The sequence below is a fragment of the Notothenia rossii genome (assembly GCF_949606895.1).
Source record: "Notothenia rossii genome assembly, chromosome: 3".
NCBI classification, from domain to species: Eukaryota; Metazoa; Chordata; class Actinopteri; order Perciformes; family Nototheniidae; genus Notothenia; species Notothenia rossii.
The window spans coordinates 26994630-27021652 of NC_136901.1; the positions used below are offsets into that span (position 1 = coordinate 26994630).

Consider the following 27023-nt stretch of genomic DNA (forward strand, 5'->3'; position numbering starts at 1 on the left):
TTTGCACTTATTTAACTATTTAAAGTGTACTTGTGCAGGTTTCATTGCTGATTCTAAACACCCAATATGGGCTATTTTCTATCTGTTAACACAAGAGAGAGGGAGGGAGGTTTTCTCTACTCCCGCTGGAAAGAAACACAGTGGGTGTTCTTTTTTGCTTTCTTGCCAACTGATGAGTAAATCAATACTTGTCTCTTGTCCATAAACTAATAATATGAGCAGCTATTTAGCGTATTTCAGGCTTTTTCCAAAATTTGACATCTAAATCTCACTCCTAAGTTGTATCTTCTTTGTTTAATCAATGCCAGATTTATGCAACAATCTGACAAGCTGTCCTGAAGACTCTTTGCAAGAATATTTATTACCACAAATATGTAACTAATTATTGGATTTGATGTCAAATCAATTAGGATACATTTTTGCTAAAAGTTAGCCTCTTCAGATTGTGCGCCTCACTTACATTTGACGTTACACAGTGTAACGTTATCGCCCACTCACTGTTCTACTTCTTTCAATTATCTCCCTGCCTTTCCTCTCTGTGTGAATCCACCCCCAAAGGAGACGACGATGAGGAGGAGAGCGGCGAGGAGCGGCTGCCGTCCTGCTTCGACTACATCATGCACTTTCTTACCGTCTTCTGGAAAGTCCTGTTCGCCTTCGTCCCGCCCACGGAGTACTGGAACGGCTGGGCCTGCTTCATCGTCTCCATATCGCTGATCGGCGTCCTGACGGCGGTCACCGGAGACCTGGCCTCGCACTTTGGCTGCACGGTCGGCCTGAAGGACTCGGTGACGGCCGTGGTGTTTGTGGCGCTGGGAACATCTGTGCCAGGTGAGTAGAAAGATGGAGGCAAATCATTGAATGTGTCTGTCATGGCGCGTACGGCCTTTACTGATGCTGAGTTTTCCCACATTTCGGATTTGACAGACCCATAATCCTTTCTTCATCTTTTGATTTGAATAGCTTCCGCCCTCAGTAGGCAGGCTCGAAATAAAATGGGTGAAATGGAGGCTCCATCACAGCCTTGAGCCCGAGCTTGTCTGCGCCTGAAGGGCACGTGTTGTCCCAGGGCTTTAATTAAATTCCCTTCCTCATCTCTCTCGCAGCCGTTTTATTGTTGCCCCTCCTTATGATGTATAGGAATAGCTCCTTTGCTTCTCCTCCATGCAGGAACTATTTGGCTCGCGGCAAAGTCTGTATCAATTATTTTAGGAGTCATATTATTTTGTGTGCTGGATTTGGGGACTATAAGCACAAATTTGAAATCCATTAACAATGTGTTTTTCCCAACACAAGCCTCATTGATGTTCATCTGTTCCTCCCTCTCATACCCCACCTCACTTATCTGTTACCGTGCTCTCGTGCCCTATCCCGGTCAATTTATTACTCTGACTCGGTGTTACCCTACTCCATTCTGCCTCTCTCCCCTCCTCTTATTGCATGTTGTGTTTTCCCTGTTGCATCATCCATCATTCTGTGTGCTGTGGTACCCAGGTGTGTGTGGGTGGAAATGTGTTTTCTCTGCCAAGGTGAGGCAGGTTCCTTAGGTCATTATTACTTCCCCAGGGAGTGTGTGCTCCCTCGTGTGTGTTTGTGTGTGTTCATGTGTCTGTTAGAACCATCTCCTCTCTTGTTACCCGCTCTCTGACTTGCACATTATGAAATAAGCAGCTCTGCATTTTTACAATGGAGACACACTGGAGGATTATCCCGCCAATTTACACCAGTTTTGCAGATTCAGGCAATTAGAGAGCAAATGCTGATCGCTGTGAACTGCTGCGTGTTTCTGGCTGTTAAGAGGTTTATGGAGCTTATCTGTTACCATTCACGCCTGCAAACAATATCAGTGATGTCAATATTTGATATTTGCTATGAAATCATAGTTTATCTTCACACAATGCATCCTGAGCTTATGGGCGCATGAACTTAAATAGTTTTGTCTTTTTTTATTAGTGTCACATTCAAGAAATTGAGCATCATTTTTTAAAGGGTCAGCTAATGTTCTTTACTAACACCACCTCAGCACAATGGGGGTACATGTTTGTTTACTTTCTACTGGAGATATAGTCATGATTAAAACACAACATCTATAGTAACAGTTACACTATGTTGTTCCTAAAAATCCAATTTGGTTCACTTTGTATTAAGGATGACATCGTGTTCACTTTTTCTTACAGGCAAGAGATTATCATGGTGTCAGTAATAAATTACACTCCCAACTCAATTACTTTTTACTATTAAAATTACAATTAGGGGCTGCAAACATATTTGGGAAACTTTCAGAAGCCCAAATGAGCTACGATAGCAACTTGCTATGTTTCTGACTTTGACCAGTTAAGGAAAGTACACTATTCACACTTCGTTTTCTTCTACATTACAGTAACGTGAAACCGTTATTCAGTTACAACATAGTAAACCAGGGGATAACAAAGTTGTAATCTAGAAATGACATTACCATTACTGCTAGACTGGTAGAGGACATATTGGCTTGTTGGCTGGAGGTGTGCTGAGGGGGCTCGTTTATATCAAAAGAGAGGAGGAATATGTTCACTAACATCACCAAGATAAACCATTTTATATTTAGGAATCACCTGAAATGTATTTAGAGTTACCAGCTTCTCAGAGGCTTAGACATTGTCATTTCTGGATCTGTAATTGGGTCTTTTAAGAGGTCATTCAAGAAAATGTATAATGTTACTGAAGTTGCATTTCATACAGGGTTTTGTTTTCTGTGTTTCCAGCAGTACTTAGTATTGTGTGTGGAGGCAATAATGTGCCATTTCATGTCTCAAACCCACAGATTAATTTACCTATGTTGACACGTTCTTTTCTGTTTGTGAGGTCTGCTTCCAACGGGCTTACAATTCCTCCCCCCCAAGAAAGTTTGGAGGATTTTCTTCATGTTGGGATATGAATTTCCACTAATCTCGCCGAACATTCAAATGAGAATTGGAACTCATCTCACCAGCCCGTCTATAAATAGAAATAAGCCGAGACAGGCGCACAATAACTGGCAGCTGTTCCCTGCTGTTCCCTGCCAACCCAGTCTTAGAGCCTCTGCGCCTTTTACCCAATTCCTCCTCAATGTTCAGCACCAAGAGCTCAAAGCAGGCGCAGCAGCATGCATCATGTTACAGCATTAATGACATCTGTTCTGTCTCAAGCTGATGCCAATATACAGCTGCGGAGAACAGAACTAAAACATGAATTTCCCTGACAAATGTACATCACAAAATCACATGGATGTTAATGAAATGAAAATTCAGGGGGGTTTTTCAACCTGGATCTTAACTGTGGCTCGTGTATACTTTGTATTTGCCACTTACATTATTATATATATACAAATATTTCCAATGCGTGCCTCTAAGTCCTTTTTCTCAATTCATTTGGGTCCAATGTGTGTATGTGTCTATTTTCACCTATTGCCTGTATGTATGTGCTTCTCTCTTTATCTCCAACAGTCTTCTCATTAACAATTCCATAGACTACTTCTACACTAACTTGTTCTATAGTGCCTGTCAGATTATATCTATAGATGTAGATATAGATAGAGTACGCTACCATAAGTGGGTGGTTTTATACTCCTTGTTACCTTGAGGTCACTTCCTTAGTGGCTTTCAGCAAGATATTTATAATACATAATCAAAAGTCCATGAAGTCACATTACTTGATGTGTTGTTGATGAGGTTGATGTTTTACATTTGTTTCCTGCCTGATTTTGTATGTTTTCATATTGCTTTTCCTGTGGCTTGGTCATTATGATTAAATAAATGTGGTATCAAAACGCCTCAAATGTATTGTAAACTCTTTGTCTTTGTCCTCTAGACACATTCGCCAGCAAGGTGGCCGCCATCCAGGATCAGTACGCCGACGCCTCCATCGGGAACGTCACAGGCTCCAACGCGGTCAACGTGTTCCTGGGCATCGGCGTGGCGTGGACCCTGGCCGCCGTGGTGTGGCGCTCCAGGGGCAAGGTGTTCAAGGTGGACCCAGGGAACCTGGCCTTCTCCGTCACGCTCTACACCATCATGGCCGTCATCTGCGTGCTCATCCTGCTGTACCGGCGGCGGGCCTCGGTGGCCGGGGGGGAGCTGGGGGGGCCGCGGACTTGCAAGATTATCACGTCGCTGCTGTTCTTCTCCATGTGGCTGATCTACATCCTGCTGGCTTCACTGGAGGCCTATTGCCATCTACCAGTGTTCTAAATGGAGAGGAGACTGACCCACTGCCAAGAGGGGGAGAGGGAGAGAGGAGTCTTCAGACGGACAGGTCCAGGACAGATGGGTAGCGGATCAATAATGGACTCTCAATTTCCTCTTTTTTTTTACGATTTTCAGTGTTTCAGATATATTTTTGTCTCTCCATTTATTTATTTCCTGCAAACACTAAGTCATTTTTACATTATCAGCTCTTTTAAGAAAGGAGTCCCACCATCTACCCAGTGTTAAAGAGACATAAACCCTCCTAACTAAGATTTATTTCACATAAATGTATGTTTTAAAGGAGTTTTTATGTTTTTACCTCAATCATCCATCATCGTCAGTGGACCACACGGTTTAATAGTCTGATATCGTTCAATATACTGCCAAATCAGCAGGAGAGAAAAAGAGATTTGGAGCAAGGAGAGGTGTGACGCCATCACTCGGAGAAAAAGTTGAAGAGGAAGATTTAGGGAGGAAGATAAAAGAGGACATTGAGGCAAAACAACTACAAAAATGTTGTGGATAAAGTCGATGGACTTGACTGGAGAAGAAACAAGAAAAAGAAGAATGGATTAGAATAAATATTCTTCTCCTCACTTTCTCTCTCTTGCTACTTTCTGCTTTTTCCTTTCTGGTCTACACAGGAAGAATCATACCCACTGTACTCTGTTAATACTACCAGTGACTTATAGGTTGAACCCCTATCCCAGCTGTACACACACACACACACACACACACACACACACACACACACACACACACACACACACACACACACACACACACACACACACACACACACACACACACACACACACACACACACACACACACACACACACACACACACACACATACACACACACACACACACACACACACACACACACACACACACACACACACACACACACACACAATGTGGGACCTCAGGTGAATAACATTGGAGGACCTCTCGCAGGATAACACAGGACTGTTCCTTTTTCTTTTTTTCGTGATTACACTGCGAAATATACTCTCCACCCCTCCACACACATTCTTTCCTACAAAACACTCCTCCCTCATCCCTCCCTTTGCCTTACCCACTGTAGGACTTGTCTTAATGTTGTGATAATGAAACGCTGTAGTAACCACCATCAATCCCTCTTTTTAATTGAGCCAATCCCAAGTCCTCCTGCTTTTGCGCCAATCAGCAGCCTCGTTTATCCCACCAAGGAGTCTCCCCCCCCCCTTTATTTTCTAAACTTTTCAATGGCGTCACGTGTTGATGTTGTTACCGTGCAATTGTAAAAAAAAGAAGAAGTGAAGTAAGATAAAAACATATAAATATAGTATGGAGATATGGAGGTAAAAAAGATTTAAGCAGGTGGTTCAGAAGAATGTAACTTGAGGATTCAAAATGTCGGATTAGCCTCTGGGAGAAAAGTGGGATGGAGAAGAAACGTGTGATAAAAAAGTCTGGAAAACCAAGCAGTCCACTTTGTAAAAGTTGAATGAAGAAGCGTTGTGCAATACACAGCGTGACTGTTAACACTCTAAAGTCGCTTGTAATGGCGAGGACATGAAAATCGGGACTAAACAGGAAATGATGTAACGCTATCTTCGGAACAAGATGGACGCCAGTTAACGACTAAGAAGAGGAGGACGTTGATGACGAATCAAACTATGACTAGTGTTTCTAATTGTACATGATAATATAATACACTTTTATTGATGTGTGTGAGAAACACTGATATTTAATTGATGTGAAAACCCCAGAGGAAATAGGAAATTGTCGCCCTTTTTTCCTCTGAAACACAGTTCAAGGAGACATTTATGGGAATCCCACCACCAGGGGAAAAGGCTGGAGGACTCACAGACAGAGAGAGGAGTCTCTGAGGGAAATGTACGGCAGCTCTGAAATATCACATGACTGTTCTGTGGCAGTCGTCACGTTAGGATGTTTCTTTGAACAAAAATCACAAATCCTCTGTTATCCAAAGATGTAATAGAAGAACAATGTCACAGATCACCGTTCATCTCCAGTGTGCCGTTTTACCTCGCAGGCGTCGTACACGTCCCACCAGCTGCCAGGTGTAAAAATACTCTCATATTTAAAGGTGTTCACACTACAGATATATGTGCTTAACCATTGGTATTTTTATGGGTACGAGCCTTTATCAAAAGCTGTGCTAACTATTTCGTTTTTGTATAGAAGTTTATTGATTGAGGCATGGTGTGTGTGAAGGTTTGTAAGTAGTAGAGAATATTATGCCACATATCATATGAAATCCTCACTTTTTCAAAGTGCGTTGAATCCAGATTTATATAACGTATGTGTTTATAGCCCTGCCTTGCCCAGGGGCTGGGCTGAAGCTGGGCAGAAAGGATGGCATATGGTGCAGGTGATTATTAAATGTAATCCCTCTGTTGACAGTAGCGTACGAGCAACCATTTCCCCCTCAGCTGCCCACACAGCTCGTTGTAACTTCAAGGAAAATCCTGTAAGGACAATAATTTAGCTTTTTTGTTTAATCCACATAGAGCAAAATGGGACTGAAAACAACAATTTACCTGCCCACCATCCGCCTTTTTTCTTTCAGATAAGGACAAATTACCCGCTGCTTTCAATTGTATGTAAATTCTTACAAAGCCCGCTCAGTCTTCATCAGGCTCAAAAACACACTGGTGGAAATTACTTTCTGTGTCACCCCTTCAATCAAATGTGACGTTTTAAACGCTGCAGCAGTCCCCATCATTTTCTAACAGCCATAAAGGAAGGAATCCAATCTTAATTGCAGAAAATCTTTTAAAGTGGCTGTAAAATCTACCTTGAACAGCTGTTTTCTGCGTTAGCTGATATCTGACAGGCACAGCCAATATTCACTGATAAAGAGATGTGGCCCCCTGCCATCGATGAACTTGCCCTCTTTCAAAAGAATATTTCTTGGCTGCACATTTTTTCTATTACTGTCTAGAAATTAGACACAGCTTTACACCCCCACTGAGGACTCTGCAGCATGTTAAGTGCTTCCAGGGCCTTTTGGGAAAATATTGAGGTCAGGAATCCAATCCTGGAGAGAAAAGTTTGTCAAACCCCCAAACAGATACTATTTTATTTGGAGTTCTCGTGTTTCATTCTGTTATATTTCCATTAGTTTCCCAACATGCAGATCTAAATGTCTTAAAGTAGAAGAATCTACTGAAAGTATCTCACTATCCTCAATCTTAGTCCCGGTGCTTGTTGACATGATGTTTGAATTACCCGTACCTATTTGAAACTGTCAGATTAACCATCCAGATCCTCTCAAATCCTGAGTCACTCCTGCAGCGCACCGTATATTTTCAAACACAGGAGTCGGTCATCAGTTAGTTTTGACATGACTTACACATTGGCATACCTCCTGACCCTCTGAGATGCCAAACGGTCCCTCAATGACTCCAGCCTCTCTAACGTTTGCAGGGCCAAGACTGAGTGGGCGGGATCATAGTGACGCCACAAGAATACTGAGACTGATTTAGAAATGTAGGCTCTTTAAAGGTTCATAATCCTTTTTGGAATAAGACTGAGTTTGTGTGTGTGTGTGCGTGCGTGCGTGCGTGCGTGCGTGCGTGCTTTCTAAGTGAGTGAAGAAATGCAACCATATTTTTAGTCTCTTGCCTGTTGCTTAGCGACCATCTAACTGCGAGCCGTTGTCTTCTTGACTGTTGCTGGTGTGTGTGTGTGTGTGTGTGTCACTCTCCTTTGATGTTTCTCACTTCCCCTTCTTAGAGTGAATGTGACAGTTTCTCATTCATTAGATCTCTCTCTGCGGGCCAATTCCAACATGTATTACTCTTCGTTTCCTCCGACGTGTGTGTATTGTGTCCTTTGTGTTCCTCGTGCCTCACCTTGTTTGCATGTGTATCCGTTGTGTGTAGGTCTACATGCGTATGTGTGCCTTTGTTTGTTTGTGCTGCTTGATGTTGTAATCTCTTTATAAGGGCTCGCCCACCCGCGTCCCTGGCTGAGTCCCAAACGCCAGATTAATGAATCTGAATGCCAACCTGACCCACAGTAAAAAATGACCTGGAAATTGGATTCCCTCCATTTCCTGTGTGTGTGTGTGTGTGTGTGTGTGTGTGTGTGTGTGTGTGTGTGTGTGTGTGTGTGTGTGTGTGTGTGTGTGTGTGTGTGTGTGTGTGTGTGTGTGTGTGTGTGTGTGTGTGTGTGTGTGTGTGTGTGTGTGTCTATCGAATTAGACATATATTAGATTTGGCTAGCAATCAAGATTGAAATAGATGGTGGCACACTGCTTGAAGAAATGTGTGTGTGTGTTTGTGTGGAAAGTGTGTGAGTAGCTGTAATACGTTAAGGTCACTGACTCTACAAACCGATAGCATGATGTCATGATGCTGACAATCACACACGTGTAAATAACACATTACATTACATTGCATTTAGCTGACGCTTTTATCCAAAGCGACTTACAATAAGTACATTCGACCAGGAAGATACAACCACACATACACACGTATTGCACTTGTAGAAACAGATGATTGATATGGTTATCAATCAAGCAATCCACACACACACACACAAAACTCTGGCTCTCCGCAGTTTTAGTAAAACTTAACATATATCCTAGCAATGTTACACTTTAATTTATTTGGAAAATTACAACAGAAGCCCGCTAAGAAAGTGTATTTAGTTGACGCTTTAAGTGGCGGTTGCTAGGTCGATTATTTGTGCATGTGTGTCTGAGTGTGTGTTTACAGACATAAATCATTATGTTTATATAAGTTAGAGATATAAAGATACTGAGCTTGTAAAGAACCAATTTTCCCATTTTCCCATTTTAATTTCAGAGACATCTCTAGCGTGTGTGTGTGTGTGTGTGTGTGTGTGTGTGTGTGTGTGTGTGTGTGTGTGTGTGTGTGTGTGTGTGTGTGTGTGTGTGTGTGTGTGTATCAACCTCTATGTATCAATGTTTTTTACCTTTCTTTTCCCCCTCTACCTTCTAAATATTTATATAATATATCACTTTCTGCTTTCCGTTTTATTTATATATCATGCCACCCTATTTATGAGGTCACAAAGTGCTTTTGATATAATTATCTTTCATTTCAATTTTTCAATTCATTTTATTATTATTATTTTATTGTGCAATGTTTAATTTGTGTGCAAGGTTTTATGTTGTTTTGGTGATTTTGTTTTGTAAAATGAAAAAAAGCCCTCAGAGTAGAACAGGAAATTAGCATAGTTACAATTTAAATAGTGTGCTATTATCCCTTTTTTATTGTGTGAGCGAGTGCGAGTGTGTGTGGACGCGCGCATCTTTTCATCATTCCGTCCATGAGTGTGTCGATGCATGAATTAAACTCATTCTGAATACAGTGTTGATGTTGGAAATGTCGTAGTAAAGAGTAAAGTATTTTTAAATGCTGAAAATGACATGACATGAAAACCGATATAGATGTTTACAAAGACCAAACTTTTATTTTATTTCTTTTTTTTCTCAAAGATGAAATAAAACTTGACTGGCAAACGCTCAGAAGAGTGTCCGTTTTTCATTTAATCATGGTGGGAAATATATCAAAAGATACTGATTTGAATAAAAGCTCAAACCAATCACAAAATGGACTGTGAGTAGTGTAGTAGTCATGATTGGACTGAACTAAATAGCTGTTTGCTAAATTAGCCACGTGTCTGCTTTACAATGTAATCCAAGTCTCCTATTCACAGTACTTTAAGTAAAATTAGTGAAGTATTCAGTTTTAAGACACTTCCGCCGCTCAGGCGCTTTATCGATGGATCTTGAAACTAATGTTATTGGTTGCATTATGGGAAATGTAAGATCAAACACTTTTAGTTTTATCACAAAGATAATTGGTGTAATTGTTTTTTTACTTTTGCCTAAATCTTCACAATTTCCTGTTGTTTATTTATTGAAATGGGGGAGTTTACTGGAGATGAAAAGATTCTACTGTCCTTTCCCTATTTATTTAAAAACAAAAGAGACAACTATGTAAAAGCCTTTTCCCATTATGCTGCTCCTATTGAAGTCTTTAATTAAAGCTGCACATATTGATTTTGCCGTCAAAATGAGAATAAAAAACCTTTTTGGTGTAACAAGTTGCTTAATGTCTCTAACACCTTCCCCATAGCACTATAGTAAGTGTGACACGCCGATGATGCAATTCAGCTGAGGTTTTTTATGATGGTCTAACCGAGGGATATATCATGCTGTATGAACTGTTCTACACGTTTCTACAGCTGTCCAAGCGGGGGATTCATCCGGATTTCCAAGCATTTTCACAGAAATGGAAAGGTGAAATCAGCATCCCAAAGGGTTTGAGTCACCTGGGCCGGTTTGAGTCAAACTAACAAGATAAATGAATAGCAAGAGTCTGACCTGACCCATCTGAAGATCACAGGGTGAATTTCTAAGTAGTAAAGGAGACAACAACTGTTGATTACGGCTTTAAAACAACTACATCTCACAGAAGGCAAGAAGCTGCACATTGTTTTTAGTGTAATAAAGCAATTTGCTGATAGTCTGCTTTAAATTGAAACTCATTTCTCTTCTACTGAGCTTCAATAATCAATACACTGGCCCTAATGGCTATCTGTCACAGATGGATTCATAGATCATTTGTTGTGCTCTGTGAAAAACAAGATGCTTCTTTTGTCATTCAAAGAAACTATTTTGAAATAGCATCTGCATTGAAAATATATGATATATTTCGTCAGTCACGGCGATATGTTGTCATATCTTAATATCTAAAGTTTGATGCTAATGTGTAGATCTGATCGGTTAGCTTCCATTAAATGCTTGGGATGGGTGGGATGAGGTCAACTGGAAAACTGCCATCATTGGTGCGTTACTCTCTAAATTAATTTAGCTAAACTGCCTCACAGTTAATCATCTCATCAGCATCCGCCTCGGTGTTACCTAACGCTGCAACATGAGAGCAAACACACTGATATTTATAGCACAGGCCTAAGGGGAGTGGTTGTTGGAGATTAACACACACACTACCACACACACAACCACACACACAAACACACACCTGGGACCTGACCAGCAGAACCGCTGTCGGCCAATCAGAAGCTCCACTGTGGTTCCCTGATTTGATCTGAGGCACTTTGGGAAAAGCAGATAAAGGGAGGGTGAGTGTGCTTTCACTTGCTCTGCAATATAGTCCAGGTGTGTGTGTCTAACATTTATTTTTCTAAGACTGACCTAATTAGACTAAAGAAATTCAAACTTTGAAACTGTTTTGCATGTTATTCCCCTTTTTCGGGTTCTTCTCTGTCAGTTTCCCAACAACCAAGGTGGCAGCTGTTATTCCCAAAGCAGCCCTGCGGTAGCCACGACGGCGAGACACGTCTCCATCCTCTGCTGGAGAGGAACGAGACGAAGAGACAAAGAGTAAACACATCCGTCCTGAGGGACAGAAAGAGAGAAGGAACACGAGAAGGAAGAGGCAGACGGACAGGGAAAAAGACGGAGAGCTACAAAATGTGTGAGAGGGAGAGAGAGAGGCGGACAGACGGGAGGAGTTGGGATGTGAGACAGACGCAGAGATGGCAATAAACAAATTGAAGCTGTGGAGTTGTTGCTGACACCGATTTATCCTGTGGGATCAGGAAAAGGACAGGAAGTGACACGCTACGTTGATCGTCTCCTCTCTCCTGGGTCCAAATGTTTGCCTCCACGCGTAAAAGCATTTTGACACCTCTTAGTTGGTTAATTGGCTCTACACTTTTTTTTTTAAAACAACTTTCTATTATTATTCAGCAACAAAATGATGTTTCTCACCAGAAGCGAATCATTTAAAGACATCAAAAAGAAACAGATTGTTTCAACATTTTACAAACGAGTTATTTTCTCATGCAGCTATTTGAAAAGCTGTGTTTTTTTTAAAGGGACCCTATTATGTTCATTTTTCAGGTTCATATTGGTATTCTGTGCCTCTACTGATATGTCTCCATGCTTTAATGTTCAGAAAGGTCTTTAGTATGGCGAATTTCCGCAACAAAACGACATGATATTTTATGTCAAAATAAGGTGTAGTATAGTATTTCAATAAAAAATGACATAAATGGCATACAATGTCGATAAAAATGACAAAAAAACATAATATACTATGTCGTAAAATAAAAAAAACGACAATTTAAAAAAATTAAAATATAGTATTTTATGTCAAAATAAGGCGAAGTATAGTCCTTATCTAAAAAGTGATTTCTGGAAATAATGGGGGATCCTTATCAGAAAAGTAAAAGGTTTATATAAGTCGGACCCTTATCTAATAAGTTTATTCGGGACATAAGGGGGGGAGGGGGACCTTCGAAGCTTTATATGAGGGGGGACCCATAACTAAAAAGATAGTTACAGAAATATTGTAAGGGGGGCCTTTATCTTAAAAGTTAGTTCAAGACATAAGGGGAGGAGGTAGGACCCTTATATAAAAAGTTAGTATACTGGATATACGTGGGGACCCTTATCTAAAAAATAAAATGTTATATAATGGGAGACCCTTGTAAAAAAAATAAGTTCCGGATAAAATGGGGGACCATTATCAAAATTGTAAAAATGTAATATTAGGGGAGACCCTTAGTTAAAAAATGACATTTATATATAGGTGGGAAGGAACCTTATTAAAAAAGTTAGTTCCGGACATAAGGAATTTTGCCTATTAGCGACGGTTCAATAAGGAAGACATCCTTTAGTAATGATCCTATTATTTAGGTTTTCCCTTTGACTTCTGACTTTTTCTGTAAACTTGACAGACGGCGATTTTCCGTGGAACAGTTTATTTATTTATTTTAAGTTTTTATCCAACAATCTGCCGTCCAGTGAATCAATGAGGATTCTCTCTGTGAAAATGTTGAATTGATGTACAACCTCGTTCCAATTCACACATTCACAAAAAGAATAGTGGCGAAGTCCCTCCCCTTCTGTTGGACCTCTATGGGACCTTATTTCGAAAAAATTATGTATTGAAGTCAATGGAGAAAGATTATCTTTCGATCCCGTTTGAATTGTGCCACGAATTACACATATGATGTTTGTCAATTTAAAAGATAATTTTGCAAGTCAAAAAAAAAAAATGTGTCGTAAAACTGTGAAGTAACATTTGTTTGTGTGAAACGCTCAATGAACTACATCTCTGGTCTCGCAGAACAACGCACGTCACCAAGATGGCCATCACCACTCTCTTGTGAACAAAACGATTGACTACCCTCACTATCACAACAATGAACCACGTCCAGAAGAATGTCATGCATAGCCGCCTGCCTGCCTTCCTTTGATTCTCTCTGAACTGCCTGGTCTTTTTAATGTTTAATGTCAACCATTTGTGCAGATAGCATGAAGTAGAAAAGATCGGCGATTGCCGATGCTAGCGTTAGCATTTCTTCCCCGGGCTTAAATTGTGTATTATAGAATGATCACATCGGTGACAGTACTCTTCAAAGGGTTCACGAAATATGACTACTACTCTTACTGTTTAACATTTTGGGTTACTTAATGTTACTTCATATTAAGGCTAATAAAAATGACAAGGCCGTAATGCTAACTAACGTGCTAGCTACTAGCTAGGTAGCTAACTTGGTCCTTTCATCAGACGGGAAGCGAAAGAACGATCAAGACCCATTGCTGGTATGATAACAACCTGGTACTAAGCACACAGGCAACTTGTTAAAGTTATCTTATCTTAGCCAGCGCCATATATGGTATAGATTCTATCTATATGGCGCTGATCTTAGCTATCTCTTAGTGGAAGAAAACAATGGTGACAAACGGGATCGAAAGATAAGTTTTCTCTCTCCATTGACTTCAATACATTATTTGTCCGAAATAAGGTCCCATGGACTGGAAGTAGATGGGCGTGACTTCGCCACTCTATGCACTTAGGATGCTTTGCAGTTTGAAACCTACGGTGACCCTGAAGTGCAAGACACTACAGCATTTCAGAAAACGCTACAACATTTCACAAAACACAACAGCATTTCACATTGGACGGAAAGGGTATTCATTTAGGGAGAACACTTCTTGTTTGTGATTGGACAGAGCCAAACATAGAAGCACTGCTGTGATTGGTTGTTTTTGCTGCCAGTCAAGAAATGAGGCTTCGTGATTGGTCACAGACTGTCTATTGTCATGGCGAATACAGTCGCTGCTTTATTTATGTCCGTATGACGTTGTTGTGAGTGTGTACGGAGCAGCTGCAGGTTAGTTTAGCCTAATGGATCCGATTCCATTAAGAAAACACGCATTTTAAAAGCTTTTCGCCTGCCGTCTTGTCTGCAGACTTGTCAAAGCGTTAATTCATGGTTTTTACTAACCGTTATCAGTATGTAGTTACTTCGGCATCACTTTGAAACGTGTATTACAATTACATCACGGTCAAATATGTTCATTTGGTTGTAGTTGGTATCTCCCATAGGATTTACATGGAGATACGCCCCGCCCCCTCTCCAGCGCGTCTTGTTTGAATGACAGGAGCAAACACAGCTGACAGCCGCGGTGAAACTCGAGCGATTAGAGCGATGCGAATATTGGGTAGTCTACCATAGTATTTACATGGAGATAAGCCCCTTAAAAACCATGAATTAATAAAGCATTAATTCTGTGTTTACTGCTGTCATTCAAACAAGACGCTGGAGAGGGGGCGGGGCGTAGCTCCATGTAAATCCTAACGGGATCGGATCAATCAGGCTAAACTAAGCTGTAGCTGCTCCGTCCACACTGGTCCACACTCACAACAACGTCATACAGACATAAATAAAGCAGCGACTGTATTCGCCATGACATAGACAGTCTGTGTTTTGTATATGTTTAACTTTTGTCCAGTTTCTGAACAGATATGAGGAGCTGTGAGCTCTGAGTGTGTGCTAACAGCTAACAGCTGATGTGTTGGGCCAAGCCAGCGCCGTATAGACTGTATCTATAAGGCGCTGGGCCAAGCGTCATTTCTTGACTGGCAGCAAAAACAACCAATCACAGCAGTGCTTTTCTGGCTGGCTCTGTCCAATCACAAACAAGAAGTGGTCCCCCTAAGGAATACCCTTTCCGGCCAATGTGAAATGCTGCGGCGTTTTGTGAAATGCTGTAGAGTTTTGTTAAATGCTGTGGTGTCTTGCACTTCAGGGCCACTGTAGGAACCAGTTCCTGTGACAGTTTTGCCTCTTCTTTCTGCAAATATCACCTCTAAATGAATTTGAAGCCATAGCTGTGCCTCGAAATTGAGGGTCCAAAATCACTCCGAACTCAAACAACCAAATCAATCACAAAAAAACAAACTGTCTTCATCACACACATAAAAAAACCCAACCAAGGTTCAACTCTGTAGCAGGAAGTTTATCACTGAATGTTCAGTCATATACTTTATATTAATTATGAATAAAATATTACATCTGGATCATTGTATAGTATTCCCTTACATCCAACAATCATTTACACATACACAGTGTCAAACAACTTATCACACAACTATTGTATCTGGCATGCTTTCTTCACTATGTCAAGTGTACGAACTGCTTTTAATTAACTTAACTAGTCCAAAAGCAAAAGATGGTCCATAATTAAGTGGAACTGAGGAGAAGGAAGTGGGACAGAGGGGAATAAAAAGAGAGCAAGAGCAGACATGACAGCCAGGGGCCTCGGGGGGGCCTGCAGGGAGACGAGCCACACCAAATGTCTAATAAGAGTCAACGAGTGTTTGTGTGAGGCTGCAGCCAGCACAGTGTCTGATGGGACGCTGCTGTATTTGGGCCAGAGAATGATCATGAGCGTGTCTGTTTAAATGAGTGAATTCAACATAAACAGGACAAAAATAACAGAGGTTAAAGCTCACATCTGACATGAAACATCCCCCAGGCTGCCTTCAGGTGGAAAGGGAACTAGCTAAAGGCATTAGCAGAATTCACTTTCCTCTCTCTCTCTCTCTGTGTGTGTGTGTGTGTGTGTGTGTGTGTGGCGCTCAAGCAACACACCAAAGCCCAATTTAGGCATGTATTCAAAAAAAGAGAACTGATGTTGGCCTTTTTAGTGTCATGGTTTACACTCAAAGACAATTATGATCCTGATTCAAAAGCTAGTGTCATAGTAAAGAAAATGTGGGACTATAAACAACGTTTTATTAAATAATAAAAGGTAACAAGAGGGGTAGGTAATCAATTTACAATTGGACTTTTTAGGTTTAATTTCAATAAACAGCTAATGAAACAGTTAACTTGGGGATTTCAAGTCGTTTCAAGTTATAATTTGTGGTATTTTACCACTCAATCAAGGCATTACATTAAGCTGTATAACTAATGATCTAGTATTAAAGCGAGCTAACAGGGAAAAGATGAATCTGGTGTCAAACTCCCAAATGCCATTGCACCAATATGAGTTTAGAACTACTAAGACACCATCTTTATTTTCCTGCACAAAATGTCCAAACAATTCATGTTGTTTGATCTACAAAGACACTCAACACCTCACGTTAAAGCCACTGGCTGCCAGGTAGAACCAACATGTATGTTTTACAGTATAGTCTAAAAAGAAAGAAAGATCTAACAACTTAAGCTATTTAAAGTAGTCCTGATATGTGCTATCTCCTTTAAGAACGGTTGTTTCGATGTAACGGGAAAGAAGAACAAGCAACAAAAACAGAGATTGGTATAATTCAATCAAGCATGAAAAGAGTCTCTACTGAAACGGGTACATGGAACTAATGCACATATCTTATAAATGATTTAAAAAAATATATATGCTACTGGACTTAGAACGGCTGTGTCCAACTCAACCCTTAAAGCAGACCGCCTGCGAGGAATGTCTCGTCTTTTTTGTCCTTTTTTAGCAAATGGTGGCTGTTTCACCTGTTTAAAACTCAGACTGTATGCATTAGTTTCCAAAAATAGATAGCGGAGAACTTACATTCTGTATGCAGACAGGTAGAGGTTAACAGGCTGGCAATCTTCTACTTTAAAGATTATTAGAGCTCAAAAGGTCAGCTTACATATTTAAAGAAAGTGCTCACACCAGCAGGATGTTGCTGCTGCTGTCCTATACATTGAATACAAACAATTTGATGCACTTTTTTTGGGCTCCAATATTTCTTGACCTGAAAAGCAGAGCTCTATGATTATTGTAAAAGATGCATTTTACACTGAACTGAATGAAAAAAAAATACCACAAAATAATACGTTGTTAAAACTCCATTTAAATAGATGTTAGTTTACAAAGACGTGTGTGTGTGTGTGTGGGGGGGGGGGGGGGGGGGATAGACAGATAGACAGGCAGCCAGTGCTCGCTGAAGGATGGAGGAGAGGAATTTCCCCCAAAAACAATTATTTTTGAGAAAAAGCAGAAATGATATTCTTCCCTTAGCCTTCCCCGACCTCTCCTGACCTTCATCCCTCTTCAGCACTTGTGGTCAGTAGTCAAATTCACATAAAACTAAACATTTACACAGAATGTACATAGAGTGCCATCATTATACCCCTCAAAGCAGACAAGAAAACAAAACAGAGTGGTATACAAGAACAACAAAATAGTCTTCAAAAATGGCTGAAATAAAGATAGAGGAAACTGATAATTTAAAGTACCGTTTGTGCACTACAATCCTACATTCAATATTTGGCTTAAATGGACAAACTGGGGGAGCTGTGTGGGATCATTTTAAGACATATTCACCCTTAAATAAAATATAACAAGCTCTTCCTATGTCACTCTGGAGGTGAACGACTGTTACCTATAATATGATATGTTAAGAGGTCACGCTTTGAATTTTGATGCTTCAGTGAAGTTAAAGCAAAGAGCTGGGGCTTCTTACCACATTATAGAACAATAAAACAATTTGGTATATTGAGCAGATCAACAGAGCTGCAATAAGAACGCAAAATACCACCCTCATTTGGTGATTCAGACCTCAAATACAGGCGCATTTTTACATTAAAACGTCATGATGCAGCTTTATATCCTCATCTGAAGAGTGCCTCCTACAGTGCCGATGCTTTTAAAGCATACTAGGATAGAGCAGATGTCACATCAAGGGATTAAGTTCTGAATGCAAACACGCACACACTCACTTTCAAATATTTGTAAAGTTATGGGATTGTGTCTTGTTTTTCAAACGGGATAGATTGGATGGGATGAGGATTTTAAAGGCTTTTGGCCACTGAACCAATTAACTCTGAGTGTGTCCCACTGCATTTTTATAGACGCATCATTACAAAATACAGTGTCATGTATGTGTGTGTGTGTGTGAAGTGTTACATCACTCAAGCCCTCCCTTTTTTCTCTCTCTCTCAAACACACTCTTATCTAGACAGATGGATGGATGTCTGCTGACCTCTGCCAACCTCCCATTCAACCTTGTCTGAATTCAGTTTGGAGGTTAGAGGTCAGAGACTTGATGCTAAACAATGACGCTGCGACAGGTGTGTGTGTGTGTGTGTGTGTGTGTGTGTGTGTGTGTGTGTGTGTGTGTGTGTGTGTGTGTCAGGGTACAGTATAATAGGATGATCACGCTCCATGAATGAAAGGGGTTAAAATAAATAGCCAACGCTGCAGCTCCCCTTGCTGGTCAGCTCCTACCATTACAGTTAAAAACTAAACTTTTAAACCCTTATGTTAAAATGTTGCCCTCTTTTACTCTGGAAAATGACCTCTCAGCATTGTTTAAAAAAAATGTTATGTAGTACTTAAAGAACTCCATAGGCTTTGTTTTAAATAGTTCCTCATCTATTTCTAGGGAATAAGACCATTATGAATCTACTAAAATCATATTACCATTAATTGCTTGGGCTAGCTGTATTTATTCTAAAAAGTTTCCCTCAACAAAGTCATCTGTTTTCAAATCCTGCTCTTCTCTCTGCACAGTTTAAAGCTTTCAAAGTGAATAAAATGTGAATGTAAATCTGGTTTCTAACTACAGTAAAGCTTACTGACCAGACAATTTAAATGATGCAAAAAAAAAGGCATCAGACGATATGACATTAAAAGCAAGACATAGACCGAAAAGTAAAAAAAATAATGATTCTAATGAAATCTTCCAACAAAAAGGCATGTGCATCTGACAAAAGCAGCAAAATAAAAAATTATATAGCTCTGTAGACACGAACATAGCAGTCTGTAATAAAAAAAAAAAAGGAATAAAATTAGTAAATAATTAATATCATCACTATCCCACATTATAATCATTATAGACCCCAGTTGAATGTAAGTATTTGCTTTTTACACGTAATAGTTTTAACTGAACGACATCTCCGCCTCTGATAGGACAGGAGTGGACGAGGAAGTGGAATCAGCCAATGAGGCGGTGCTATTGTCCATGCTCCTGTTCCAGGGGCAGCGGTCGGGCGTGGAGCAGTTGGAGGGGGGGTCCGACCTGGGGCTGCCCTGGTTTGAAAAGGGCGAGTACAGGGCGTCTGTCCTCAGCCCTTTGTTGTGCAGCTCCACCTGGAGGTGCTGGCAGATCTCCTCCTGCAGGCGCTCATACTCCTGGTCCAGATCCCTCTCCAACTGAGACTGGAGCTACAAGAGAAACACAAAATACACCAAAATATAAACAAATATATTCAAACATTTAATACTATGGTGTCCTATGGTCTTTGTAGGTAACATGGAAATATATATATATATATATATATATATATATATATATATATATATATATATATATATGGACCCTGGGGAGGAGGATAATATTCCGGGGGAAAACGTAACATTTCAGATTAAATAGGCACATTTAAATACGGTTATTTTTATGAACATAATTGAAATAGGGTTATTTATATGAATATAATTGAAATAGGGTTATTTCTTTGTCTGTTTTGGCCGATCCAAGCCACCGTACTGGTTTAAAGAAGCTGTCGTGGCGGTTTAATCCGTTTCTACATTTAATAGCCACTTTCCTCTATCGGGGTTGTGGGTTATGACGCGCCTCTCTTTGCTTCCAAACAAAGTGTGAGTCGATGTGTTTTGCTCACCAGAGGAAGTTCATCGTCTATGTGTTGCAGCATCTCCCGGTGCCTCAGCATCAGCTTGTCCTGCCTCCTGGTCTGAGCCTCCTCCAGCTGGGGGGGAGGAAATAAGAGAAGGAAGGGAGTAAGACATAGGAAGGAAGGAAAGGGACAATGGGAGGTACATTGGATGGGTGTCAGATGGGGGAGAAAAGGTTACAAGGAAAGTAGAAATGGAGAATGGACAGACGGGAGGAAGCGCAATATGTAAGAGGGGATTAAAAAAGAAAGGATGAGGGAAGGAAGAACGGAGGATAAAATAGGCGGATTAGGGAGGAAGGGAAAAGAAGATGATGTGTGTGAAGAGGGGAGTAAAGATGATGACAAAGGCAGAAAAATGTACAATAAAGTAGATAAATGGCATTCCTCAAAAATTGACTGTGTGTGTGTGTGTGTGTGTGTGTGTGTGTGTGTGTGTGTGTGGTTCTTACCCCGCCGATTAAAGAGACAGAATCCTGAATATGTTTCCTGTTGATCTCATTCAATTCCCTAGAGAGAGAAATAGGGGAAGGAAGAGAAGGTGCAAGGAATATTAAAGGATGTGAATAAAAAGACTGTTCCGACGGCCTTAACATGAAATCAAATCTCTAATTCCAGACGAGCTCATTACGTTTCTGCCTTGTCTTTGTCGCGGGTCTTGGCGTCGCTGATGCTGTTCTGTCGCTTCCTGTCCATGATCCTCTGGAGCTCTTTCTTCTCCCTGCAAGTACAATGCTATTACATCCAACTGAAGACAACTTGCAATTACCAGAGGGGACTTTTCATGGGAACATTTTTTTGAATGTTATTCAAAAACAATGCTTGAGGCAAAACCGAAAGTCCCAATATGGCACTATGGAGAAAACCAAGACCTATTGATACCATAAGCAGCTGCACTTACTTCTCGCATGTCTCCTTGAGCTTCTTCAGCTGAGCTGCTTGGCATTCATTGGCCGTCTCCTTTAACTTCTTGAAGGCCTGAAAACAAACGGCAGCAGACGACCAGCTGTTAGAGAATCGCTTCTGTGTGTGTGTGTGTGTGTGTGTGTGTGTGTGTGTGTGTGTGTGTGTGTGTGTGTGTGTGTGTGTGTGTGTGTGTGTGTGTGTGTGTGTGTGTGTGTGTGTGTGTGTGTGTGTGTGTGTGTGTGTGTGTGTGTGTGTGTGTGTGTGTGTGTGTGTGTGTGTGTGTGTGTTGTTACCTCCTGCAGGTGTGTTTGCTGCTTTTCCCGCTCCGGTAGGTGAAGCTGCTGTCGGAGTCTAAGGAGTTCTTGCATCTGCCACTCCCTCAGCTGGACCGACTGCTTCTCCAGCTCCTGATCCAAAGCGGTGAGCTCGCGCTGCACCGGCTCATTGGGCTCACTGAACACACAATGAACTCTGGTTAAACCCGCAGTATGTTATGTTCTGCCACTAGTTGCCTTCACCACCGTTCTGGAGGTGTTGACCCAGAGCTGAATTATCTGCTGAGATCTTCTCCTCCCCAAAATATAGAGCTTTGATTAAACCCGATAAGAAACTATGAATAAATATGTTTTAAATAATAAATGTGAGCTTCTCCAGTGCCTTACACAGCTTGTGTCTCTGATGATTTAAGATTCTGATGTGCAATGACTTGAATCACTCATCTTGTTAAAATATAAAGTTAAAGAACAACCTATATCGAAAAGGGTTTGTGAGAAATGTGGCTTTAAATTGGACAAAAACTCACTTTATGACGGCTTCTTGCAGACGACACAGACACATGCTTAAAGGGAATAAGACCCCATTACAGAAGACCAAATAAAAAGGCACCTTGACCAGTTTAAATTAAAGAATTGTTTTTGGAAACATTTGGGTTAATGCAAGTACACAACAATTGAAATAACATTTGTGAACTCATTTAACGCTGAAATATGAAATAGTATACCCTCAGGTCAGCCTATTTAGATCCATCTATCTTTATAATATCAATCTATTCTTATTTTTCATCCAATCCTTTTCTCCTTCCCGCCCTAATTTACAATCTAATATTTGATCTACTGTTCTTTCTTCATACTGTTCATCCATCCATCCTTACTTCTTCCTGATGCTCCGTTTGAGGTGTTTCTCCATCTGACTACGTCTCCTCTGGGTGTCAGACTGAAGCTGGCTGCTCCGACTCTTCTGCTCCTTACTCATATTCCACACCTCCAAACACACGGGGACATTTTAAATCATTTGTTTTGCCGAGGAAAATGACATCACACGGAAAATTATAAATCCTATGGATGGAAGTGCATGTTTCTGTGTGTGCACCTTTTTGAGGTGCTTCTTGCGGATCTCTTTGAGTTCTTTGCTTTGTTTCTTTTGGAGCTTCAAGTAGCCCTTCTGCTGCTTCAGCTCCTCTATAGACTGGACTTGGATGTCTGACAGAAAGAATTATAACCAATTATCTTATCATTCAATTTGAATAATACTGACAAGACCTGCTAGTTTGTCCAAGTGATGATAGGGAATGAATGCTGGTTTGACCTTACCTGTCAGGACAGTGGCTATGAGGTCCTCCTTTGGACTTTGTACTACACACACATGCAACAAAAAGAGAAGGAGACGCACAGACAGAATGTGTGAAATGGATGATGGGAGAATGAACCAGGAACACATAATTGTGCCTAATGCAACTAAGAAATTGCTTATAAAATTCCCCCTTGGAATTATAAACACTAAAAAGCTTCCAATAAATGGGATGATGATTTTCACAACATAGTGAGTGGATGTCTGTACTGTTAATGGGCTCTTAATAAATGATGCCTGCAATCTAATGTAATACTGACAGTGGAAACACGTTAATGGCGGTAAGTTAAACGTATCAATCATTGAAAGTGATGCCAATCTAATGTGTTACATTACCATAACACGCTTTCCTAAGTGCAGAGAAATGACAGGTGTGTGTGAGACAACATGTATCCTTGTGTATGAACAATGTGTAGAGGTCTCTACCAGGTGCAGGTAGTTTGATGATGTCAGGAGCTTCGACCACTAGGCAGGGGGGAAGGATGGGGAAGAGGGAGGGTCCCCGAAAGTCCTCCCACTCCCCCTTGCTCTCGCGCTCTTTGGGCTGGTTGGGAATATGCTGGAAAAAAAGCGACAGGAAGATGAATTTGAGTGATTGACAGCACACCGTTTGCAGATATTTAAATGAATGGGGTTTTAGGGATTTTTCTTAACCACACACGTTTTGAATGATGTGCGAATCATCAGGATGTTGTTGTCTTACCTCACTGTTGTCCTCTATGAGAACAGCCAGCTGAGTCTCCCTCTTGTGTAACTGACTGATGTGCTTAATGGGGTTGGTCAGAGCCTCTGCATACTCTGACACACACACACACACACACACACACACACACACACACACACACACACACACACACACACACACACACACACACACACACACACACACACACACACACACACACACACACACACACACACACACACACACACACACACACACACACACACACACACACACACACACACACACACACACACACACACACACACACACACACAGTAAATCAAGTCTTAAAATCAGGAAACTTTCATTAACTTTAATATTTCTAACATGTTTTGTCTGAAACATTTTTTAACAGTAAAGCAGAAAAGTCAACACTGTCAGCTAGTGAACAGCTGGAATCTATATCTGAATGTAGTGCCACTTTGGAGTGAAGGGACTGAAGTGTGAGTGTGTTGCAGAGTGTTGTTGTTGATGTGGGTCTCACCCTGGTGTTCATTGGGGATGTAGTCCTGAGCCTCAGTGTAGACCAGCAGAGAGGGCAGGATGAGCGGCTGGTTCAGCTCACTCTTCAGATTAATGTAGTGGTAGCCTGGAAGGAAGGAGGAAGAAAAGAAAGACGAAAATAAATACATGACTACTCTCCATTGGTCCTGGAGAGGATAATGGACAGTAACACTGAGTGCAGAAATACAGGACATCCGCTTTGTAATAACAAGACTTTTCTAAGAAAGAAAAAGATCTGGTGATCCATTATGCAACAATCTAAAATCATATTAGATGCTTTTCTTTAGGTGAGGTTTCATTTGTCCATGCATCTTAATAAGTTCATTCAGTTTGAAATCAACATCAGATATTCACCTATTTTCCTTTTGTGTGTGTGTGTGTGTGTGTGTGTGTGTGTGTGTGTGTGTGTGTGTGTGTGTGTGTGTGTGTGTGTGTGTGTGTGTGTGTGTGTGTGTGTGTGTGTGTGTGTGTGTGTGTGTGTGTGGTGCTGACCAGGTCTTATGGCTGACACAGGGAGGATTCGATGTCCAATAAACTTTCCATTTTCTTCAAACACCGCTATCCTCAGAGAGGCCAGTGTGGGGAGGACCACCTGCAAAAAGAAGAGGCGATGTCATTGGTGCAGTTAACAATCAGGAGTATAAAGACAGACAATGAAGGCTGGCAGGACATTTCACATGACATCTGTATCCTAGTATGCGCACCTTATTAAACACAAACATGTCATCGTCCCACACGGGGTCCAGAGAGTTCCCATTGGATGTTTTGGTTCTGTACTTCCTCTTTGTATCAGCAGGAAGTCCAAATATGTCCACTTCCACATACACGCCCACCTTTTTATCAATCAGAAACTGCCCTGAGATCACCTGGTGGAAATCCAACAAGTTAATTATAACAACTCTTAAGAGAACTTTAATATCTGAATGATGGCATGTTTTGTCCTTACCCTAATTTTAACAGTATTAGCGACTATCCCATCCACTATGTTTTCTGTGAAAGGGTCAAACTGTTTATCCGTCCTTCTCATGAACTCAGGTTTCAGCAGGTATCCGCTGTGGCCGTTGTACTCAAACACACCCATGTTCAGCTGCATAGGGAGGTCTGGAGGAGGAATGCAGAGAAAGTGGGGAAAGAGATGAGAGGCATCAAGAAAAGTTGGGAAGAGAGGGATTTACAGGGATGAAGACTAAGATGCTTTAGCTTGACCTCTCTGAGTAGGGAATTGTTTATAAGGCTGAAGAAACTTTCTAAATAGCACAGTATCTGCCAGCTACAGAAATAAAAACTTAAAAAAGACCTTATTTATGGTTCTGTGGATACTTTGTACTTTGAGGGCCGAGCTCACATGCCTAAGTTAGGCCATCTCATGCTAAACTGCAAAAGGACCCTCAGTAGAATGTGCTCAAACAAACAAGGTAGCATCAAATCACACTCAGCTTGTTTACATATTGTATTGTGCCTAACTTGTGGATTAAAACATATCAGGTATGAAATTAATCAGCAGGGGCTTTGGTGGGAGAACAAACTTTTCAATGGATTTCAGTTTTTAATAATAATTATAATACATGTTATTTGGAGGCTCCTTTCTTAACACACAAGGACACTTTACAATTCATAAAATATTCGGAAAAAAAAGGTTAGCAACTGTAAAACCAGATGAAAAAACAAGACTGACAGGTTGCTATAACGCTGTTTTCCAATTACAAGTAAGCCCCGTCCTAAAGCAAACGCGGTTTCTTCATTTTTTTTGTCAAAATGAGGCAATCATTTACAAATTTAACATCATGCTGTATTAAAGAATGATTGGTAATAGTGTTTCAGACCATAGATTCCTAGGTAATAAGTCAAATGAGAAATACGGTCATTTTCTCATAGACTTCTATAAAATCTGAATTATTTATATATATATACATAAAGTCATAAATGAGCACAATAGATATATCCAGGAAAAAGTTCAAAAAGGCTGCCGACAAACTGCGGAAAAGAGTAGGAGATATAAACGGGACTCACCGAGGGTCTGGAAGTTTAGCGCCACCATCTGGCAGCCGACATTCCAGAAGAGCTGCGGCATGTAGTTGGAGCTGTCAACCCTCGTTCCTTTAGGGTAGATTCTGCTCAGCTGGTTCTTATTGTACCTGGAGGAGCGCTGTTAAGAACCAAACACTGTATACGTGGCATATGTGTTAGCAGACATCATTTTCTTCACGTTATTTTAAAGTCAAGGCAGCTTTGAAGATTCTTACTCCCTCACTACTTTCCATTCTAATGGGCAAAATAGAGGCGTTTGAATTTCCTAAAATAAGTTATCAAGAGGTAACAAGCCTTCAAGGATACTCTACAAACTTGATGGGGGAAGCCTTCAGGATGTCCATGCCTTTTGTTTCCACCAATGAGGACATTTCAAAGTACTTTCTTCTCTCTGGTGGAAAGAAAGAGAGAGAAATAAGAGAACAAATTCATTCAGAAAAACCAACACTGTTTTTACTGGTTCAGAAATTGGTTAAAATAGTCAATGTGAGACAGGTCTGTATGAAAAGATCAATAACCACAAATGACTTCACCTTCTTTCACTTCATATCTTTCTCATACACTTGTCTTTTTGTATCCCTGTAGTTGTTTTATGTCTCTTTGTAGATGTGTTGTGTCTCATCGTAGTTGCTCTATGTCTTTTTGAAGTAGTTTTACCCCTTTTCATAGTTCTCAATCTCATTGTAGTTGTGTTGGTCTCTTTGGCATAGCTGGTAGGCCTGTTTAGTAATCTGTCCATGCACACACATCCACACACTTACTGTTTGCCACCTCAAAGCTCTTGAATTTGACAGGCTCGATGTAGTTGACAAGAGTGGACATCTCCTCTGTGGCATTCACCTCACTGCTGGCTGTACCCTGAAGGAGGCACATAGCACTGATCCATCAATCATCCAGTCACACAACACTTCAGCCCGTCACAACATCATCACCCGCTGGAGGCTCTTACCTCGTCAGAGTTGGGCTTCTTCTGGTCTGTCACCGGTTCGTCCTCCTCATCCTCCTCGCTTTCTCCCTCAGCCCCTGAGACATGTAATACATACACTTTAGGCAAAACTTATGTCTAACTTAA

General features: G+C 40.8%; 2 protein-coding genes across 13 annotated transcripts in view; one reads left to right on the plus strand and one right to left on the minus strand.

Moving 5' to 3' along the window:
* slc8a4b (solute carrier family 8 member 4b) overlaps window positions 1–9718 on the plus strand; it is a 105047-nt gene extending 95329 nt beyond the window's left edge. For both annotated transcript variants that reach the window (XM_079669575.1, XM_079669576.1), the window contains exons 16-17: window positions 559–831; window positions 3826–9718. In XM_079669575.1, coding sequence (XP_079525701.1) covers window positions 559–831; window positions 3826–4205 — 653 coding nt within the window. In that variant the 3' untranslated portion in view covers window positions 4206–9718. The remainder of the gene's footprint in view (window positions 1–558; window positions 832–3825) is intronic.
* Window positions 9719–15508: 5790 nt separating this feature from the next.
* Window positions 15509–27023, minus strand: part of plcb3 (phospholipase C, beta 3 (phosphatidylinositol-specific)) — a 48695-nt gene continuing 37180 nt past the window's right edge. For 7 of the 11 annotated variants that reach the window (XM_079669171.1, XM_079669170.1, XM_079669169.1 and 4 more), the window contains 20 exons: window positions 26901–26974; window positions 26713–26809; window positions 26258–26342; window positions 25934–26058; window positions 24870–25024; window positions 24628–24789; window positions 24416–24515; window positions 23904–24008; window positions 23396–23490; window positions 23119–23251; window positions 22656–22697; window positions 22435–22544; window positions 22217–22326; window positions 21869–21904; window positions 21360–21519; window positions 21062–21138; window positions 20792–20881; window positions 20613–20670; window positions 20149–20235; window positions 15509–19693 (listed from right to left, as the gene is read on the minus strand). In XM_079669171.1, the coding sequence (XP_079525297.1) occupies window positions 19409–19693; window positions 20149–20235; window positions 20613–20670; window positions 20792–20881; window positions 21062–21138; window positions 21360–21519; window positions 21869–21904; window positions 22217–22326; window positions 22435–22544; window positions 22656–22697; window positions 23119–23251; window positions 23396–23490; window positions 23904–24008; window positions 24416–24515; window positions 24628–24789; window positions 24870–25024; window positions 25934–26058; window positions 26258–26342; window positions 26713–26809; window positions 26901–26974 (2186 nt within the window). In that variant the 3' untranslated portion in view covers window positions 15509–19408. The remainder of the gene's footprint in view (window positions 19694–20148; window positions 20236–20612; window positions 20671–20791; window positions 20882–21061; window positions 21139–21359; window positions 21520–21868; window positions 21905–22216; window positions 22327–22434; window positions 22545–22655; window positions 22698–23118; window positions 23252–23395; window positions 23491–23903; window positions 24009–24415; window positions 24516–24627; window positions 24790–24869; window positions 25025–25933; window positions 26059–26257; window positions 26343–26712; window positions 26810–26900; window positions 26975–27023) is intronic. The other 4 variants (XM_079669176.1, XM_079669172.1, XM_079669167.1 and 1 more) reach the window with 2 other exon arrangements.